Source organism: Olea europaea, chromosome 13 (assembly GCF_002742605.1).
Source record: "Olea europaea var. sylvestris chromosome 13, O_europaea_v1, whole genome shotgun sequence".
Classification (NCBI taxonomy): Eukaryota; Viridiplantae; Streptophyta; class Magnoliopsida; order Lamiales; family Oleaceae; genus Olea; species Olea europaea.
In genome coordinates, this window is record NC_036249.1 from 21,953,233 (window position 1) to 21,975,727 (window position 22,495).

A 22,495-nucleotide genomic window follows, 5' to 3' on the forward strand; every position below is an offset into this window, starting at 1 on the left:
AGACATTGCTTTATTGAAAGTTTTTGGATCATCCTCTACCATATAGGTTAGAAAATTTGGGCCAAATGCCTTGAAAGTCCTAGCCCTTTTACTATGCCTTGGTTCTTTCTCATTTGAAGTTCCATTGGTAGTTTCATATGTTCTCTTGTTAGAACTCGTATTTTCTTTATTTTTGCAAGGAAAAATATTTTCAAAGAATGTCGCATTCCTTGATTCAATTATGGTCCCTTCGTGTACGTCTTGTATTTTGAATTTGTGTACACGAAATCGATATGCACTACTATTATTGGCGTATCCAATAAATATGCAATCTATCGTTTTGGAACCGATTTTCACTTGTTTAGGCTTGGGTACCTCAAATTTAGCCAAACACCCCTACACTTTCAAGTATCGGTAGGATGGAGGATAGCCTTTCCATAGTTCATATGGTGTCTCTTTCATTTTCTTAAGAGGTATTTTATTAAGAAGACTATTTACCGTTAAAATAGCCTCCCCCCACATGTTCTGTGGTAAATCCGAACTTATTAACATGACATTCATAATTTCTTTAAGTGTTCGATTTTTACGTTCTGCAACACCATTTGATTGAGAAGAGTAAGGTATCGTTGTTTGATGAACAATTCCATGTTCAGAACAAAAGTTTTCAAACGATGCCCCATATTCACCTCCTCTATCACTACGAATATTTTTTATTCGTTTTTCAAATTGTGTTTCAACTTCAGCCTTATAGATTTTGAATGCATCTAAGGCTTCGTCTTTACTTCTAAAAAAAAGACATAGCAAAACTTTGTACAATCATCAATAAATGTCACAAAGTATTTCTTACCACCTCGAGTTTGTAGAAATTTTAGATCGTATATATCACTTTGGATCAATTCAAGAGGGGTTGTGTTCCTTTGTATTGAATGAAACGGTGTTTTAGCCAATTTTGCTTCAATACATATTTCACATTTATGATTAGGATTGATTTTATGCGCCGGAATTAAACTTTGATTTATTAGTTTGCGCAACGATTTGTAATTCACATGTCCTAATCGACTATGCCATAAACATGAAGGCTCAAGCAAGTAAACGAAATTTATAGTTTTATTCATAACGACTTGCTTCGGTATAATTGTAAGCACGTTCAACTTGAACATTCTATCACATATGTATCATTTCCCTACATACATCTCATTTTTAGACAACACAAATTTATTGGATACAAATACAAGTTTAAAACCATTCTTGCTAAGTAGAGACCCGGACACTAAATTCTTTCTTACATCCGGCACATGTAGGACGTTGTTGAGGACGAGTTCTTTTCCGGATGTCATCTTCAAAATGACTTTGCCTTGTCCTTCAACTTTGGAACTTTCAGAATTTCCTATGTATAGTTGTTCCCCATTCAATTCTTGATAGTTGGAGAACATCCCCTTGTCCGCACACACATGGCGAGTAGCGCCGGTGTCAATCCACCATTCTCTAATATTTCCAATCATATTGCATTCGGATACTATTGTAGATAAACTCATTTCTTTCAGTCCATCATATAGAGTGTTATTTGCAACCATATGGGCTTGAGCATTCTTCTTTGGCTTTTGACATTCATTTGAACGATATCCAACCTTGCCACAGTTGTAACAATTTCCTTCGAACTTTTTAGCCTTCTTGAAATTGTCTCTTCGTGATGCATAATTAGAGGCCTTCCGTTTCTTGTTTGTTGCTTTTGGTTCCATTTCAACAAAATTTGCACCATCTTGATCAACCGACCTCCGTTCGATTTTTCCATTGTCCTCTTCAATCCTCAAGCGCACAATCAATTCTTCCAAGTTCATTTCTTTGCGTTTGTGCTTGTGGTAATTTTTGAAATCTCTCCACATAAGAGGGAGTTTCTCAATAATGGCAGCCACTTGGAATGATTCGCTCAATTCCATTTTCTCGGCATGGATGTCGTGTAACAAGACTTGAATCTCTTGCACTTGATTAATTACGATTTTGAAATCCATCATCTTGTAGTCCAAAAATTTGCCAACAATGAGCTTTTTTGTTCCAGCATCATCGGTCTTGTACTTTGTCTCCAAAGAATCCCATAGTTCCTTGGTTGATTCCTTTGAACTAGACACCCCATATAGTGTATTATCCAATGCATTTAGGATATAGTTCTTGCATAGGAAGTCCGAGTGTTTCCATGCATCCAAAGCAATAATCGATTCACGATTATTTTTCCCTTCTTGTACAGCCGGCGCAGTTTTCTTTAGAAATTTAGCCAAATTAAGAGTGGTGAGATAAAACAACATCTTTTGTTGCCACCTCTTGAAGTCTACTCCTGCAAATTTTTTCAGCTTTTCCCTATGTGGGATAGTATTACTATGCAACGGTATGGCCACGGGTGGTACCACATTATTGGAACCATTTTAACTTGACGAAATCCCAATGGTAGTCATTTCTGTTATACAAACAGAAGTTCAACAAAATGATGATAATATCGGTGGAGGAATAGTACACAAAGCACTATTCAAACAAAGTAATGTTTGTCCACAACCAACCACAAAGACTCATAAATTTGTCTTAAGATTGTTGGAGATAACTTATAAAAATGGTTATGTAAGGGCTGATTTTTTATATATTTGTTTGACCAGTTTTAACCCGCAAGAGCGTGATCAAAACACAATTTATATGAATGAAAATTTGGACAAAATTTCGGTATAAAGATTACGCAAAACAAGGATTAAGAAGGATTAGAAATAGAGAAAATTCAAGGCGAGACGTTATCTCTTTCCTTAAAACAAATTGCCCCGCTACGGTGCTCACGGTGAATGACACTTGTCTCCCAAGATACAATGGATTCACAACTTGTGATAATAGCACTTTAAACCACAAGAAACCGACAAACTTTTGACAGAATTTCCCCTCTACAAAGGAAATGTATGAAATGATATAGAATTAGAAAGAAGAGAATTGCAAGAGAAGAATGAAAGCTCAATGCAATTGGTGTACCCAAAATCATGTCCATAGGATTTTATTTATAGATGTAGAAAGGGTGCTTGGGCCAAAACATGTATCCCTTTAAAAAAGTTGCAACACTTGGCCAAAACCTACACCTTTCGAAAAGTTGCAATACTTCATTTCTTCCAACTTTGGTCCGTAATTTCTCATTTATCTGGAATTGGTTTCGAGATTCCAAATATACAACGACGATCTACTCAACGAGTAGAATAAGTTGGTCTATTTACTTTTGTAATTTGACCATTGGATCAAGTTCGACTATTTGGTCGAAGTTGACACGTAGTCACACCTTTTCATTTTCCAATTTTTACACACATTTTCATTTAATATTTGAACCAATTCCTACAATACGTATGAACATGTATTTATGTGTGTGAAACTTGTAACCTTGTGCTATTGATTTGTTGTGTTTTATTATATTAGGTGAAGAGATTGGGTGGAGTGGAAGCCTAACTTGCCATACTTGAGTCCAAATCTCACAGAGTAGAAATTACTTACCGGTGCCAATTTTGTATCCACTAGGGTTGGCATTCTTGATGACAATGGAATCCAATTTGTAAGTTACCTAATCACGGTTCGATTATGTTACGACTTAACTATATTGTATACTTGATTTGATGTGTGGATTGACAAATTTTGTTCAATCTCATCCAATCTAGGTGAATAACTGAATATCATTCGAGTTTCCCAATAACTAGACTATTTCCATCAGTGTCAAGATAAAGTGAAGGCACTTATAGGAGAAGAGTCGATGAAGAAACTTATAAAGGAAGCACTGGTTTTGATTACATTGGATAGCAATGATTTTGTCAATAACCATTACTTGCTGCCTTCTACTGTGTATTTCTATGTAATGATAGTGTAGTATAGGTGTAATTTTATCAATCAATTATGTAAATAAGATTTGATTATGTTCATGTAATGGGTAATCCAAAATCTTGTTTTACAGTAATACACTCTCTACTTGATTAGCCTCCTTGTTATTAGTGTTGTATAATCATAGAAAGATGGTTGGTTTAAAAAAAAAAATTGTGTTCATTCTGTTTATTATGGTTTGCCGGTTCAGTTGTTGCGGCTGTATAATTTTTTGTTGTTCCTTCTTTGTGTTCTATGCAATTTTTAAGTTCATTTTTTGTTAACTTTTAGCGAGGTAGTATGCATGAATTCAAAAGTAAAAACAAGGGGTATTTAAAATCAAAATGACTTATTCACCACAAAGATGTACGAGTGTTCTACTTCCTAATACTAGTACCTAAACCACAAAGATGTACAAGTCTTTCTACTACATATTCACCACAAATAAAAATGATTTATATACATTCCTGCTGCTTTATTGCATCCAACTTCTTCATTTTCTCACTCCCTTCTACCCATTTTCTCACCACGAATCAGTGTTTCTTCGTCATGGCCTAATTTTGAACTGCTTCTGACCTCATTATTTGATCCATACTTTGCAATCCATAATCTGGCAACCACTCCAATATCACAAGTGGCCATCATTGCAGTTGTCAACTTCGCAATCCCCAATGCAAGTGCCTCTTCTTTGGTGCTAGGTGTACAGGTAAAGTTTCACAGAGTTTTTTCAGTTTCCCACTTAGCATTTTTACATTGGTCCTTAACAAAAACACACAACAAAGGCACCATATGGGTGCTGCCAAGCAGCCTCATCAACACCACTTTCCTTCCAACGTCAATATCATTCTCAAACCTCACCAACTTTGGGATCATCAACTTCGCCCAAACACAGATGGTCAGGGGCGGACGCAGAGATTCTTAGTTAGGGGGGCACAATCAAAATATTTACAAATCAAATGTTTTGTTCTTGATTTTTGAATTATTTATAATTAACCGAGAAAATGAAGATTTACATCTAAAAAATATTTTTTCATTAATATTTTGCTCATTATTTTCATCCATTTGATTTTGAACAGTCATTTTATTAATATTTTGCTCATCATAAAAAAATATATAGTTATATTTAAAAATTTATAGTGTATTTAATACAAATAATCAATTCAAGTAATCAAAAGAAAAAAAAACATGTAACCAATATTCAATCAAATAAATATAATTTGTTAAATATAAATTAAATTGGATATAATCAGTCTAGTCACATTCTATGTATACAATTAGGATAGAAGAAAATACAAATTTAGATTCTAATTAATTGAAAATTTGATTGGAAAGTGATTTTTTTTAATAGATATGATGATTTATAAAGAAAAATTATGAACAAATTTTAAAACATTAGAAGGGTTAAAGTTTTGGTAAAAGATGTGAGTGTGAGCGTAAGATAATGAAAGAGAAAAGAGAAAAAAATTCAAATTTTTTGTAATTTTGCTCCTGTTTGGTGGAGGTTAAAATTAAATTTTTAGTGTAATTTGATAAAAGTTAAGAATTCCGTGAAATATATTGTTTGATTGTTAATTTTGATTTATATTAAAATTTAGATTTCAATTGATACCAAACAAAATCTATCATAAAAAAATAAAAATCAAAGCTTAGACGTTGCGGGGTCACGTGACCCCCCAGGACCCCGCTTGGGTCCGCCCATGCAAATGGCATTCACCGCCGAATCCTTCACCACGAGCCCTTATAACTAGTCAAAAGAACCTCATATGGCAGAATCCCTCACCACCACTCCATTTTCTTCATCCCAACAGATTTCTATAATCTGGTTGTAATATTATTGTAATTTTCCACCATATGCAACTTCCTTTTTATAGCATAGGCAACATCCTTCCTCTTCTTTATCAATTAATCAATATCAGCATCCTTTTCTCTGGTATTCTGCGTCGGGTCGGAAGGTTTTTCAAGGGGGTCGGATTCTTTGCTTTTGCTTTTCTTCTTCTTTTTCTCTTAGTGAGAAATTTAAATACTAGCCATGGCAATGAGGAAAAAACAGAGGAGAATTTAGTATGAACATCGAGTTGATTTGGGGAAGAAATCAATTTAGGTTTTACTTCAAACATTGGGGAAATTTAAATTTTGATTTGAGATGGAAAAAGAGTTTCTTCCATTTTTTAAAGGAAAGCGCTACCAATTAGAATGGGTTTTGTCCAAGTTGTCGAGTTTTAATGCGTTTAATGCCACATAAGATTTCCATCCGCAACGTGTATTTTTTGTGAAGGTGGAAGGATGGAATTAAGATGAGTATTGGATGGCTAACGAATTTAAAAAATGAGTGAGCATTCAGTAATTTTTTACTTTTTTTTTTTATTAGTAAGCAAGTAGTAACTAAATGTAAATGTTGGTGATGAATTATTTAATTAACTCTTCATGAAATTATCATGTCATAAAGAAAAACTGAGCCTAGATTCTTACAAAAATGCTATTTGTACATCATTTTTTTTACATCAATTTTTCACACTTTCTCACAAAAGTGGGATCCGCGATTATTTTAATCGTGGACCCCACCCACTTGTATGTGTGTGCGCTATGAAAAAAGGTGTACTTGTAGACTGGTTCAGATTTTTATTTTCGAAGGTAACGATAATGATTACTACTTTAGAGATTTTACATCTTAGTAGTAAGTAGTGTGAATGTCGATTCAATTGCTTCTTGTCGTTCAATAGACCAATTTTGCACATTTGTGAATCACATAGAATTTAACATGAACCATGATTGCTTGACAAATCTGAGTAGGCCAATGCTAAACGCTCGAGAGAGTCGAAAAAAGTTCACTAAGCGCTTAAATTTTTCTATAGATTCCATGTCCACGAATAGTTTTTATCCAATAAGTCAACAATTAAAGCAACGGATGCAATGATACAAATAATATTACTGCAAAAATCATTAACTTTTCAGAAGATTATATGAACTTTTTCAAAACCTCGATTTTCATCCACCGAAAGCATCAAATACTTTGGCATGAACTTATTCAACAGGAATAGAATAAAGTGGAAAAAATGGAATAATCAAACAGCTGTTTCCCTTTCATCTTTTATTATATGATGTCTTTACCATTAATTTCTTTACATATTTATATGCATTTTCTTCATCAAAACTCACAGAGAAATTGAATACTACTCATAACAGGATGAATTGTTTCAGGCCAAAGAGACAAAAAAGTTTCTCCCCTCCAAATACGCCTCCTTTATCTGATCCATTACCATCTGACGAATATCAAGAAATCCCAGAAAACAAAAATGTAAAACATGAAGTTTTACTAAAGATTCAAGAATGCAAGGTTTATTTAATGGATGGAGGTGAAGCTTTAGAGCTTGCTAATGGAGATTTTACGCTTTTTCGACTATCCGATGAATCTGTTTCTCTTGCTACTACAATCAAAGTTGGAGATGAACTTCAATGGCCACTCACAAAGGATGAACCTGTGGTGAAACTTGATGCCTTAAACTATCTGTTTTCATTGCCAATGAAAGATGGCAAGCCTTTGAGCTATGGGGTGGCTTTTTCAGAGAAGATTAATGGAGAGAGTTTGGGATATTTGGATTCTTTTCTCAAAGAACATTCATTGTTCTTGACTGGTTCTTCTTCATCAAGAAGAAAGGAGCTTAATTGGAAGGAGTTCGCGCCAACTGTTGATAATTATAACAGTGTTTTGGCTAAGGCAATTGCAGGAGGGACTGGTCAGATTGTTAAAGGAATTTTCACATGCAGCAATGCTTACACAAACCAGGTAAGTTCTAAAAATTCTGTGCATGTTTGGTACGCACTACAGATGAATATTTTAAAACCATCTCATCTAAAAGTTTAGACTGTTATAAATTTATTTAGACTATGATTAAATTGTTCGCATAAATGAGATGAAGCTGAAGATTTATCTATGATTAAGTTATAATGCCAAAAAATGGATAAACAGGTGCAAAAGGGAGGGGAAACAATTTTGATTCGTGCAGTGGAGGACAAAAACTGGAAATCAACAAGTGAAAGTAAATACAAAGCTAATGGTAATTCAAAGAATGGAGCTGTCTACAAAAGCCTTAAACGGTATATCTCCAGGCATAAATTATCATCTTTGTTAATGAAGAAAAAAAGTAAAAATTTTGTCTGTTGTATTGTCCAGTCGTGCATTATAGTATTGACGAGAGAAAAATAAAGATTTTTTGTAAATTATAAGTTGTGAGTCCTATATAATGTATGATAAAAGCTGTAAGGCCTATGAAATGTGTAACAAAAAAAAAAAAAAGTGATGTTTGATGAGTTTATAATAAACTTAGAAAAAAGCTTTTCCAAACATACTCAGCGAGTAAATGATTCATATACGTTTAAGCAATTAATTTTGTCATTATAGTGTGAGGAAGCTGTCGAAGATGACCGAAAAGATGAGCAAAGCTATGCTTGACATTGTTGGCGTAGCCACCGGATCAGTAATGGGGCCCGTGGTTCGGTCCCAAGCTGGAAAGACATTTCTAGCCATGGTTCCAGGAGAGGTTATTTTGGCTTCACTTGATGCAGTCAGTAAGCCACTTTAGTTTTTCAGTGAAATCCCTTTTCAAATTTTAACTTGTATATAATCTCAATTAAGTGTTTTCTGTTGAAAATAAAAACCAAATGGCTTAAGTTCTTGATCTTCTCAAATTACAGACAAAATAGTAGATGCAGCAGAAGCTGCAGAGAAGCAAACTATGGCTACATCCTCCAGTGCAGTTACAAGGATGGTTACTAACCGGTATATATGGTGCATTTCTTTCATTTACTTATAAGTAAATAAGTAAGTTTTAAAATAAATTATTCTTGATAAACAGATTTGGAGAGGGTGCAGGAGAGGCAACAGAAGATGTTTTTGCAACAGCAGGGCATGTTGCAGGCACTGCTTGGAATGTGTTTAAAATAAGAAAAGCCATAAATCCTGCATCATCTGTTTCTTCAGGAGTAGTGAAGAATGCAGCAAAACAAAGAAAACCATAGGGCCACAAGATCAATATGTTCGTTTGTTTGTTTGTATAAGAAAACCATCTAATTTGTGTTGTATTTCGCATAACATTGGCAACTTGTTATTTACTAACAATGGGTGGTCTTGAAAATTTTTATAATATAGATAGTGTCGACTAAGTGTAACGAAGTTGCTAATTATTGACGATGGACGGTCACGAATATTTTTAATATAGATTCGAATAAGTATAATGGATTTATCACCATCATTCCTCATGTGTGAACACACAATAGTATCAAATATAGTAAAATTACTTTTAAGTAAATAAGTAAATTTTGAAATAATTAATTTTTTTTACTATAAATATAGTCACTTAAAAGATTTTCCCATAATTAAAAACTCACTTGTACATACTTATAAATATAAGGTATTCACTTTAAGCAAAAGATTGCTTATAAGTAAAATAGAAAATTATAATATAGTGCAAATTAGGAAACTAGTATTTTTCAACTTTTGTCATTTGTATTTTTTAAATTAATTAATATTCATTCAAAATCTAGTGCACAAGTATGAGTTTCTTATTATGGTACTATTTTTGTCAATTTGCTAACATTTTTGGGTCAAAGCCCAAAATATAAAAAAAGTGTTTGGGCAAATTATCCCATCTCCGTCACCTCTGTCAATAGTATTTACTTTGTAGAATCCCCAAACTTACGTAGAAAGCTCAACAAAACTGGAGTTCCCTTCGGAGCGGGGGAGCGTATACAAGGTATCCTGTTGGGCCGTGATGCCTAACAAGTCTTCTTTGAGATGTGATGATAATTAGGGTTGGATATGATCCAGTTCAATTCAGTTCTAACGAGAATCGAACCGGACTCGAAATTTTTGGATATTTTGTAAGTAAAATCGTCGAGTCCAAATTTAATTATGGAATCGTAAGTGTTCGGTTCCATTCGATTCTTGGGTTCCGTACTATAATTAATTTTTTTAATATTTATAGAGCTATATTAATTTAACTAATGAAATGTTCAATCTTAACTATTACAAGATAGCGTAATTCAATCTTATATATATTTAAAGTCTCTCTTTATTGAATTCTTCATATATTTGATTACTAAAATCACATAAAGAAGAATATAAAGAGCTTACAAAAATTAAGAAAGACATTGTCGAGTTTCAATTTGATTTTTCCAAAATGATAGAAACAGCATTACAGTAGAATAATAGATTTTGGTAAAACTCAATTCGGTTAAGTTGAACTTTAATTGAAAATTAGAAATAAGAAAATCATATTTTTGAGTTGGGGCTAAATTAACTAGTTAACAAATTTATCTAGAAAAAATAAATAATTTGGCTTATTTAAAATAAATTAATTAAAAAATTAGGAAGATTAGGATCTTATTCAGTTCTTAATTTAGAACCAAGGACAGAACCAAATTCGTGGATTTTCGATTCAGATACTTGTTCGGGTATTTAACTTAAGAAGAGCCAATTGATTCGGATTTGAGTTCGATCGGTTCGATTCGAAAATTTTGTTCAGCCTAATAATAATCGGCTGTTTTGAGTACATAATTTAAATAAAATTACACCATTTTTAATATATTCTTTATATATGGGAAAATGAAATTAAATTTATCTTTGTGGGACGGAGAAAGCATATCGTAAAATAGATAAATGATAAAGCATTATAGTGGTTGTAAGTTTGGAACCAGTTTGGGGGAAAAAAGGGTAAAGTCAGGTGTTTCATGAATTAAACAATGTTTTCCAAAGTTTAGACTTACTGGAGCTAGAGGTGTAAAATGAACTGGACTAATTAAACCATACCCAAATTTGACCCCAAATTCCCTCCAAAAGATGTGGATCGGTCCAGGACATCCCGTTCAATACAGGGGTGGACGCAGACATTTTACATTAGGGGGTCACAATCAAATTTTTTTAAAAAACGAAGAATTTTTTTTTAGTATTTTATATAGGTTATAAACTGTTGTACTACTTTTTACATCTAGAAAATTTTATATATATATATAAAAAATTGATCATTTTTGGGATTTTTTTATTATTTTTACTTTTTTCTCTCATTCAATTAATTTTTTTAAAAAAAATAATCTAATAAAATTCCTAATAAAATTTTTGACGTCATTTGAAAAAAAAATAAAATTAATTGATCGAGAGGAAAATGTAACAACAATAAAAAAAAAAAAATCTAAAAGTGATCGAATTTTTTTTATATATAAAATTTTTTAGATATAAAAATAATCAAGATGAAAAAGTAGTATAACAATTTATAACTCCTATGAAGTAATGAAAATTTTATTAAGAATTTTTATGTCAAAAAAAAAATTTTAAATTTGACGTCATACCACATATAAAATTTTCTAATAAAATAATGTAAATTATATTGAGAAATTTGTCATGTAAAAATAATAACATTAATAAAATAATTGATTTTTTTCAAAAAAAGATGAGTTATACGTCCCTTTTTAGTATACACATTTGACATACGTTTAACTATTTTCGATATTTATTTAGATCATTCGATATATTTATAATATAGTTCTCAAAATGAGTTTTGAAAGGATATAGAAGATTTACGGATATGGTTAGCGTATAATCATCGAAAATTTTTTAAAGTTAGCTTGTTATTGAAATTCTCGAAATATTAGTTTGGAACAGCCTATTTTGACGCGTCGTAACATTTGTTATGATTGGCCATTTCGCACAACATTAACGATGTAAAATACTAGGCCGTAAGTGCTTCAAAATGATATTAAAAATATAATATTTCAACTTCGTTTGATATTCCATAGTGAACCCGAAAACTACAACAACAAAAAAATGAAAAAATCGGAGAGTCAAGTGAGCCTAGGGGACCCCCCTTGGGTCCGCCCCTGGTTTCATACATCCTAGTTGGAACATTTAGCTTATAAAAGTGGTATCCAAATTCAGATTTAATTGTTGAATAATGTTATTTGTACATAAATAGTTATATAATGATTTCCATGCAGATGTGTCAAAAAAAGAGTTGAATAATTAATTTTTTTTTAAATTATGATCTAATTATATCTCACAACATCATGTATTTGTAAACCATTATGTAAATTTACTATGTACACTAGCACAATCGTTAATTGTTTAGGGAGGGTTTGCTTGGGATTTGACAAAATAGGGTTATTAGGTTGGAAACATGAAGCATGCAAGGCTATGGAAATATATTAATATATTAGTAAGGCAGTCGTGGGCGTGGGGGACTGTCCATCAGAGAACAAAACTACACCATTTTTAATATATTCTTTATATTAAATTATTAATACAACTTGGCTAATTATCACCATCTTTTGTTTATAAAGTGAGGAAATAATTGGAGGGGAAAAATGAAGAAAAATGCAATGAAGACACCCAAAAGGCAAGTTTTTGGACAGTGTTCATAAATATTTAGTTGAACAAGAGATTCTATAGTCGAACAATTATATGTAAAGCTAACATAATATTTCTTGCGATCATATCTTTACATAATTCAACTGAGTAAACTAATCTTTATCGATTATAAGAGATTCAATTATACATGGCGACATTTTTGTTTTAGATTATTTCTTATAATGGAAAAAAATGAATCTAATTTGCACCGAAGGGTTGTTTGAATATATAATTTAAATAAATAAATTTTCTTTATCTACATCTAGTTAAACTTTCAGATAAAGAATTCTGGACTCAAGAAATTAGAATCGACCTCACTAATATTTCTTTTTTCTTTAACAGCTTTCCACCAGATTTCTCTACTTTCCAATCCTCTTCCTCGTACCCACAACAGTATATAAAAATATAAGTGTACCTCACAAGTCAAAAGGAGGTAGTATTCCAATGTGAAACGAAAAATTAAATGTTGCTAATTGTACTATTCTATACCCTTATTTTATCTAAAGGCATGGCAAATAGTATGACGTGAGTTAATCAAATGAACCAATGACCTAAAAAGTTAGAAGTTGGTAATGAAATATAAAAATGAACTTCGGGAATAATACCAAACACACTGAAATCATAGAAAGAAAAATGCCGTATGCATAAAGAAAATAAGTAGATATGTTTGAAATTTTATTGGTTATTAGATTTTTAAGGAAAAGTAATTAGTGGGTGTGTCATGAAGTTGGTAAATTATCGTTGGCACGAGCGATTAGTCCATAATATTTAGCAGATCCCAACCAATTTCTCAAAATAATTTGTTTGTTTCAATTTTTTGTTATTCCAACTTAAATGCACCATTCACTCATGGGCGGAGCTAGTAAAAGAAGTTGAGGTGGGCTAAAATTTAATTTTTTTTTTCAATGAGCTCATGCCCTAAGAGATACGCTACGCCATACGAAATCTAATTTAAAAGGCTAAATTAATGACGCTCATGACAAAATACGTCAAATATTCAAGTATATACCTAGATGCAAATTCTAGGACATCCTACTAAATCTACATAGCTTTCCTTGTCAAATAGAAAATGATGGCTCCCAAGGAAATACAAAGTATGCGTAAGCACATGAACAAAGGACATGTATTCATAAATCAAAAAATTAAGAAAAAATCTATTGAGCACTTTTCTGAGACTCAAACCTCAAAAAGAACTTTGACAACTAATCGTTCCAACAAGAGAATTTTTTTGTCTAAATACACCGTTCTAATCTCACTAAAGTGGGAAAAACGAACTAGGAACAGTGAGAATCCAAAGAAATTGGATTTATTTTGTTTCCATATTTGACTCACTTCACCAATATACTTTCAATCAGATTAACTTTGACAACTAATCATTCCAACAATTGAATTTTTTGTCTAAATACACTATTCTGAAAGTACTATATGTGATGTAGGCATTAGTTTTCTATATCAACATATTCTAATCTCACTAAAGTGGGAAAAAAGAACTAGAAACATTGAGAGTTCAATGTTTGTGAAGTGCCATTTCCTCTAATTTTATCTCCTGAATTTAAATGTCCTTTCAAATCCTGATATGAAACCATTTTGTTAGGTTCAATGTAATTGGCGATTTTGTGAACTAATAAGGACTAAATTGAATATGTGTAAAAGTCAACGAGTTAGGTGTAATTTTGTATAGATGAGTTAGGTAAGTTAGGGTTCGAGCTCGAAATAAGGAAAGAACAGTCATTGTAATTTCCCTCGCCTCTCACTAAGACATTGCTCAAGCAACAAACCCTTTCGCTCGCTTGTACTGCCCCTTCGCTCAAGCGATAGTGGTATGTGGAAAAATCTAATTCGCATTTTTGGAGAGTTTTATACGACCCATACTATCTGGACACCTCCAACTATAGATGGCCAAACCTTGCGCGATTTTGTGTTGGTTGTTTATTGTGACTCTCATTGATAATACATTCATATCATCTCGTGAAGATCCAAGAATATATTCAACCCCTAAATCAATCCATTCTTTCTTGAGATCATACAACCATGGATTTGGGAAAAACATCAAGGTTCCATAATCCATAACACTTACTTCCTTTTGTAAAACAAGGAAGGTACTTTCTCCATTAGAACTTCAGAAGCTGCTGAAGTTTGAGGAATGCTAGACCCAAGAAGAGCAATAATTGGTGATTCTTGAGTATCCACTTGGAAGAAACAATTATTGAAGATTGGGAAGCTAGTAGAGTCCGCAGATCTTGGAGATTACGGGACGTAGATCAAAAGGTCTATTGGAGTTGACGAGGCAGCATCTAACTGTAAAGTTCATTGTCTATAGTGGAGATAATGAGATTGGTCTTAGAGCTTTTACCCAATTGGGTTTCTTCGTCAACAACTACAGTGTTCTTTACTACTTTCATATTACAAACTGTGGTATTCAAACCTAGGAAAATTAATTTGTATGCTTAATCATCTAGAAACTACTAAAAAGTGACTTGTTATTTTAATAGAATAATTCCGCACGTAAGGTGAAATTAAATCAATTAATTAAAAACTTTCAAGTGGTACCAGAGCCTAAATATGAGTCCTGATCTTAATTTGTCTAGGTGAATAGTTCATTGATTATCCTACTATATTTTGATGGCAATAATTATGCCACTGAAAGGTTAGGATGAGAGCCTTTTTAAATCTATATATTAGCGCATATGGTTGAGTGTTGTAAATGGTTAGGTTACCTCTTCTAGCACCATTAATAATGTTCTCACTCCCATCCCCATAGAAACTGGTCAAAGGCTAATTTAGACGAGTACAACTAGAACAATAAAGCCTTATATGCCTTATTTATGGCTAGCTCCCTAGAAGAGTTTAGGCATTTGTCCATGTGTGAGGAACTTAAAAAGGTTTGGGATATCTTACAGGTCATAAATTAGGAAACTCAGGCCGTTGCAAATTTTAAGTTGCAGATGCTGACCACTAGGTTTGAGGAAATTAGAATAAGAAATGATGAGAACTTTGATGTCTTTTACGTGAGCTTAAATGACATAGTAAATTCTAGAATCAACCTAAGTAGGAGAATCCAAGATTCTAAGATAGAAAAATTCTTGGATCTTTACCTGAGCGATTTGGGTCTAAAATCACGACGATAGAGGAGAGTAAGGATATAGACTCTATTAAAGTTGAAGTGTTGTTAGGATCTATCCAGACTTATGAGCTAACCTTAGCTAAACATGTAAAAGAAAAGTTTTGGCCTTGAACATTGTGAGGAATAATCAGAATGAATCTTCTCATTCAGATTTACCAAATGAAGAGGAGTTAGCCTACTAACTAAAAAATTCTGAAAAATGTTTAAGAATAAAAACAAACTTGAGGAAAGACACAAAGGTGCCCCTATCTAATCTAGAAGAAGATCTAAATTTGTGAGATGCCACAAGTGCCTTGACTTTGGCCATATGAGGAATGGATGCCCTACCAGCATGGATAAGGCTATGAATGCTACTCTCACTGATGACGAGTTTAACTCGGATAATTAGAGTGAGAAATCCACTCATGAGAAAAGTGGGAAATACGTTGCCTTCACTGTTAGGACTATGAGTGAATTTGATGAGGGAAGTAAGAGAGATGAGAACATAGACAGTAATGAGCAATTTGGAGAAGATTCTGACAGTGAGAAAGATATACATAAGGCCTATGATAAAATGTCTTAGGAGAGTATTAAGATTCTGACCAAGAACAAAGCATTGTGTACTAAGGTCAAGGAACTTGAGTTGAGAAAGAAAAACTTATAGCTAACCATTAGGAATCCACCTCAACCCTAAGCAAATTGTAATTGATGAGTGAATCTTTAGATACTCAGGTTAAGAATCTCATTAGTGAGCTTGAGAAGTCCTCTAGGAAAGTCAGTGAGTTGACAGCTGATAATGAGACTTAAGAAATTCAGGTTAAGAATCTTATGAGGGATCTAGAGTATTTGAAGTCTTAACTTCTTGCCTTTTCTAGTGGTTCGTTAAAGTTAGATGACATCCTAGGATTGAGCAAGCTAGTTGTTAATAAGAAAGGTCTAGGCTATAAGGAGAAAGATCACAATGCTGCTAATACTTCCAAAATAGTTTTTAGTCCCTACAACTGACCAACCTAAACATGTGCCTAATCTATAACTTAAGAATAAGGATTTTGTAGGACGGATGCCTACGAGATGGCGTGGGACCCGTCAACCTAGGAATAGACATCAATGATCACATAACTTTGGTCCTAGGTTTATACTTACATGCTTTCACCATGATTAGTTAGGATACATACACCCTAAGTATCATCAATTCCTGAACGGACATAGAAACAAGAGCTCAAATAGGAAAGAAAATCAGAATTTTGTTGGTCAAATTGGATTCCTTACTGATCAAGAAAGTCAATAGAACAAGTTAGTGATGTAGATGACTAGAAATATTCCTATCACTAGGTAGGTTTGGAGGAAGAAATGTGATTTGAAAAATTTTGAAATAGATCACGGTGCTCTTAAAGGTAAGAGCCTTTGCATATCTACTGATTAGGTATTTCGGGTTTATGCTTGTGTTTAAACAATTGTGTCGTTGATTTATGCATGCATCATATTTGTTTAAGTGCTTTCTACGTAGTTTCATGTATGTGCACCTTCATTAGTAAGTGCTTTCTTACTACATTGCTTGAGCGACAATAACAGAATGCTTCTTGCTCGTCTGTCACCAAACTTCGCTCGAGCGTTTGTCACCCAGATTTCGCTCGAGAGACAAACCCTTTGCTCATTTGTCGCTGCGTCCTCGCTCAAGAACAGTGGTACGTGAAAAAACCTAATTCGCATTTTTGAAGAGTTTTACATGACCCATACTACCTAAACACCTTCAACTATAAATATCCAAGCCTTACTCGATTCTGTGGTGGTTGTTCATTGTGACTCTCATTGATAATATATTCATATCATCTCGTGAAGATCCAACATATTCAACCCTTGATTCAATCCATTCTTTCTTAAGATCATACAACCATAGATTTGGGAAAAATATTAAGGTTTCAGAATCCAAAACACCCACTTCCTTTCTACAACGAGAAAGGTACTTTCTCAATTGGAACTTTAGAGGCTCCTAAAGATTGAAGAATGATGGACTACAAGTGCATGAAGAAGAACAAGAATTGGTGATTCTTGGGTATCAACTTGGAAGACACAATTGTAGAAAATCGGAAAGCTAGTGGAGTTAGCAGATCTTGGAGATTACAGGAAGTAGATCGAGAAGTCTAGTGAATTTGACTAGGCAGTATCTAACTGTAAGGTTTATTATCTATATTGAAGGTAATTGGCTTGTTTCCATAGTTTTTACTCAGTTGGATTTCTCTGTCAACAATTACTGTGTTCTTTACTGCTTTCGTATTACAAACTGTGGTATTCAAATATAAGAAAATTGACTTATATGCTTAACCATCTAGAAACTATTAAAAAGTGACTTATTGCTTTTAATAGAATAATTCTGCACGTAAGGTCAAACTAAATCGACTAAGTAAAAACTTTCACATATGATTCTATTCAACGGGACTCGTGACAAAGAAATAAAATTCATGAACATCTATTATAATGAATGGGTTTAGGGCCTATCTAAAGGTTGTGCATTCTAAACCAAAACTTTTTGAATGCCGTAAAAAAAATGTGGAAAGCAAAAACATCAATTTCATGAGCACTAGTACAATCAGTTTCCTTGATTGAAGTATTCACCTTCAACACATAAGGTGTATTGTCTTTAAAATTTCATTTTTCCAAATCATAGTATTCTAACCAATATTTTGTCATTGGTTACGATTAGATATGATAGGTGAAAGAGGGTTATCCAATAAAGTAATTGTGTATTTCTTACTCATATTGGGAATGCAAAGTTTGTGTTCTTGTTGATAAATCACATGATGAATCTACACAAGAACACATGACCATTATCTTGAGGTTTGCAGACAATGATGAAATTTTGACAATTTTTCATTCTTTCCTTCCTTTTTCATTTTTTTTTTCTTGGCGATTAAAAGTGATAGTGATAATATCTCATTGAATCTTAAGAACCGATTATCTAATCTTTTTCATCTTTTCAACATTTAGGTCCAAAATATAATAAGCCAAGAGTATAATGGTGCAAGTAATATGCGTGGCGTTTGGAATGGATTACAAGCATTAATTTTTAGTTATTGTCCATATATACTATGTCCATTGTTTTGCCCATCGTTAAGAATTTTGGATATATTTGTTTTCTCTCATCTTACTTGTAAAGTATTATTAGTCTTTGTTTGCCCTCCCCAATTATTTGAAATTTTAATTGTTAGAATGGTATTTTTTTAGAATGTATGGTTAAAAAAGAAGTAAAAATTTTGAGATTACATGTAATATTATTTTATTGGAGAATATGTAATTGATAAGAAGAGAGCACCAATGAGTTGCAATGTGCCCAGAGAAAAGAGATTAAGCATTTGTTGACAAATGGAGAAAGTGAATTTGAAATTTGGTCTAATTAGATTGGTAACTTAGAATGATCAAGAGGTTCTCATTAGAGTTCTCATTACAACCCTGAGAAGAAGTTGAGCATTTATTGGAGTTGGAGAATATTAACTGAGTTCGAAAGTGGGATAATTATCTTGGTAACATGGAACGATTGGGAGGTACTCTTTGGAATTCTCGTTACAACGCTGTAAAGAGTTTGCTAGATATGTATATTGTAACTTGTAAGGTGATTATCTTAGTGATTACTCTCCAAATATACTATCTCGTGTTCAACTTTGTGATGTATAGAAAAACATGAAAACCTTTTATACATGTGTCTGTCTTGTGTAAAATTTTTACGATTCTTGAAGTTCCACTTTGATAATTTCAATAAAGTCATAGAATTTCAGATTATGGGATTAAATACAAGATTTAGTGAGATACCGATAGAACTCTTTTATCTCATTGTGACTTTGCATCCAAAAAATTCAATTTAAAAATTTAACATAGACAATATTTGCAAGCTTGAAAAGAAGTTTTATCACAATGGTGTGATTTTTGAACCTCAATTTCAAGTACCTACATTCTATCTACTATTATCTAGAAATAATCAAGTTATTAATGACTAGACGAAATCATGAAATCACCCCTCACGTGCGAAATTATAGAAGAAATTTCGCTTTGATAGGGTAAGACTCTGGCCGTTTCAAATAGAACGGCAAAAAAAGAAAAGTTACTTTCTAATTTATGTCGAGAATTGATTAAGCCCTTGTTTGAGCCATATTATTTTCTTATAATGCATTTTTGAATAGTGTATTGATTAGAAATGTGTGGTTAAAAAATAAAGAAAAGTTTTTAATTTGTATGCAATATTATTTTATTGAAGAATGTGTGGTTGAAATGATATCAAATCACTGTTTAAAAATGTATTTTTTTTCTTTGAAAAAAATGTGGTTCAAACATGGCCTAAATATATTTGTCTAGTAAAGACATTATTTGTTTCAACAACAACTGTTGAAGTAGCATTTTAGAAATGAAAAATGTGAGAAGGGCAATTTGTAACAAAATGAATGATAAATTTCTTGTTAATTGTATGACATTCTATATCAAACGAAAATTTAGATATGTATTTTATTATAGATAAACTTTATATTGTAAAACGTCGCTGGGCAAAATTTTTAATAGGTGATAATATTATAACTTTTGATGTTACCCTTTTCTCAAAATACATTTTTTTCTCTTTTCTTTTCAATCACACATTTTTTAATAAAATAATATTATACATAAATCCAAAACTTTTTCTTATTATTTAACCATATATTTCTCATCAATCTACTATTTCAAAATTCATTTTTCTAATTTAATGGGGCTCAAACAACTAAGAATTTTATTCATACAATAACTTTTTAAAATTTTTCTCTCTCATAAATTCATGTCCGTTATCTATGCATTGCATGTATACTTACCCAGGATTTGAGTCCATGTTTGACATTCGTTCTTTAAATTTTTTCCTAACTCATTTTTAATTATGCATTCTTTCAAAATTTGCACGTATACTCTATTTTTAACAACATATTCAAAAAATCACTATTATAAAGTTCATTTTTAAGATAAATGGGTTTCAAACACACTTTAGCCTTCATATATATATATTGGCAAATTATGTGAACATGTGAATATGATGATGAAATGACAAGTTGGTGAGACATGAAAGCAACTCGCATTCACATGGCACGCCAATTTATCTGTCGAATAATTCTACTCAAACAGAGGCCGTGACAGGCCCCCGTGACAGGTAGGGAGCCTGTCACAAGGGCCTATCACAGTAGCAAGCGCTTTATTTGTCCTTTGTATAACATGACTAGTCAGCTACTGTCTTGGTGATGATTGAATCTAAATGTGAAATTGAATAAACAAAATGCTACTTGGACAGATGAATTTACAGTTGTTGAGATGACAAAATTTAATTGGTTAGTTTAACTTTGCTTTTTGTCTAAAGTTCAATGAAATCTTGTGAACTGATATTTTGTAAACCAGTTTGTAAAAAAAGTCTGCACTTGTAATGTTTATCATAAACAAAAATAGTTTGACATTTTAGAGAAGACATGTTTATATTCGGAGGTGCATTCAAATATTGAATTTGTACCAACTATATGACATTTTAGAGGCAGACACCTTGACGTTTATTTCCATCACATCCTAAAATCAAATAATAGAATTAGTTTCTAAAAATTGGCTTTTAAAATTTTGATTATTATCTGTTGTCATTTTAATCCATGTTTGAGCTCCATTATTTAAAAAATTTTAAAAATCATTTTTAAACTTATTTTTAACCATACATTGTTTCCATAAAATAATTTGTCGGAGAATTTAATTGTTTTTCTCAGGGACGGACCCATATGGGGTCATGTGGGGCTAAATGACCCTAAAAATTATTGGCTTTTTTTTTTTTTTTCAAAAAATAGGTTTTTTGATTCCTTTATGACTTACTTTGATGCACTCATTAAGAAATGTCAAATGAAGTCGAAATATTAATATCATTTCTAAGTATTCATAACCTAGCTTTTCGCCTACTAAAGGCGTTCAAAATGGTCAAACATAGCAAAAGTTACGACGCATCAAAGTATGCCGTTTTAAACTAATATTTCGAGAATTTCGATAATATACCAACTTTCAAAAATCGTCGACAATCGTATGCTATCCGAATCCACAAATTGCCTATGTCATATAGAAGCTCGTTTCGAAAACTATATCATTGGCATATCAAATGGTTCAAACGGATATCAAAAATAGTTAAATATGTGTCAAATATACATTTCAAAAAAGACGTCTAACTAGTCTTTTCTTTTAAAAAAATTCAATTATTTCATTAGCGTTTATTAGTTTTGCACGATAAATTTTTCAATATAATTTATATCTTTTTACTAGAAAATTTTACGTGGAATATATCGTTACGGATTAAATGTAATTTTAATTACTTTCAAATTACATTTACTTTAAATTTTAATTTCATTTACTTCTTAAATTGAACTTGGATTTTATTTCAATTCATTTACTTTCTACATTCAATTTGATTTACTCACTGTCGGCTCAACATTTGTCAATGAAATGGTAAATAAAATTATACAAGTAGCAAAATTTATCTAATAATATTGATAATGATGCAATTATACGACGTTTTTAAATTATCAAAATATGTATTAACTTATTTTCATTAATATGGAAAAAAAAATTTTGTTTTGATTTTTGACCCTGCATAACTGAAAGTCTAGGTCCGTCCCTGGTTTTTCTTACTTCTTAATCACATATTTTTTCATAAAAATTACTATTACAAAACTCATTTTTCATAAAAAGGAAAAAGAAAATGGAGCTAAAGGCAAAGCCTTAGTTTAGAAAAATACAATCAATTTTTTTATATTGCCCGTCCATGCAAATAACGTGCTGTATTAATCTTGAAAGAAATGTTACAGATTAGGAGACAAACATTCTACTTTTTATTAGCACTAATGCATCGAATGTATCTAGTTTATCTTAAAATATATGCTATATACAATTTTAATTCTTTCTGTTCATCTCTTAACTTTCCATTTCACTCTTGGTATATATAATAGTCTTGGTTCAATTTCAAACAGAATATTTACTGTATAGAAGCATATATCAGCAGCAACTTGATTATTCATAGGTCAGAAAATTTAGATAAATATTTTCTTTTTCTAGTTCTCTGCATGAGTAAAGATTCTCTTATCTTTTAACAACTGGCTTAATCATGGAATGTGATGGCTTGATCATACCCC

General features: G+C 32.1%; 1 protein-coding gene across 1 annotated transcript; it reads left to right on the top strand.

Moving 5' to 3' along the window:
• The first annotated feature begins 6,966 nt into the window (after positions 1-6,966).
• LOC111407876 (senescence/dehydration-associated protein At4g35985, chloroplastic-like) lies at positions 6,967-8,984 on the top strand. The gene is made up of 5 exons (XM_023037570.1): positions 6,967-7,627; positions 7,811-7,938; positions 8,243-8,409; positions 8,536-8,620; positions 8,697-8,984. Exons 1-5 carry the CDS (start codon positions 7,028-7,030, stop codon positions 8,857-8,859), a joined length of 1,143 nt encoding a protein of 380 aa, XP_022893338.1. The 5' UTR covers positions 6,967-7,027; the 3' UTR covers positions 8,860-8,984.
• Positions 8,985-22,495: the final 13,511 nt, after the last annotated feature.

Bases quoted from the DNA above. Each gene is read 5' to 3' on its own strand.
- LOC111407876 (XM_023037570.1), top strand. From the start codon at position 7,028: ATGAATTGTTTCAGGCCAAAGAGACAAAAAAGTTTCTCCCCTCCAAAT. The intron at 7,628-7,810 runs GTAAGTTCTAAA...ATGGATAAACAG, and splicing joins GCAATGCTTACACAAACCAG to GTGCAAAAGGGAGGGGAAAC. The intron at 8,621-8,696 runs GTATATATGGTG...CTTGATAAACAG, and splicing joins ACAAGGATGGTTACTAACCG to ATTTGGAGAGGGTGCAGGAG.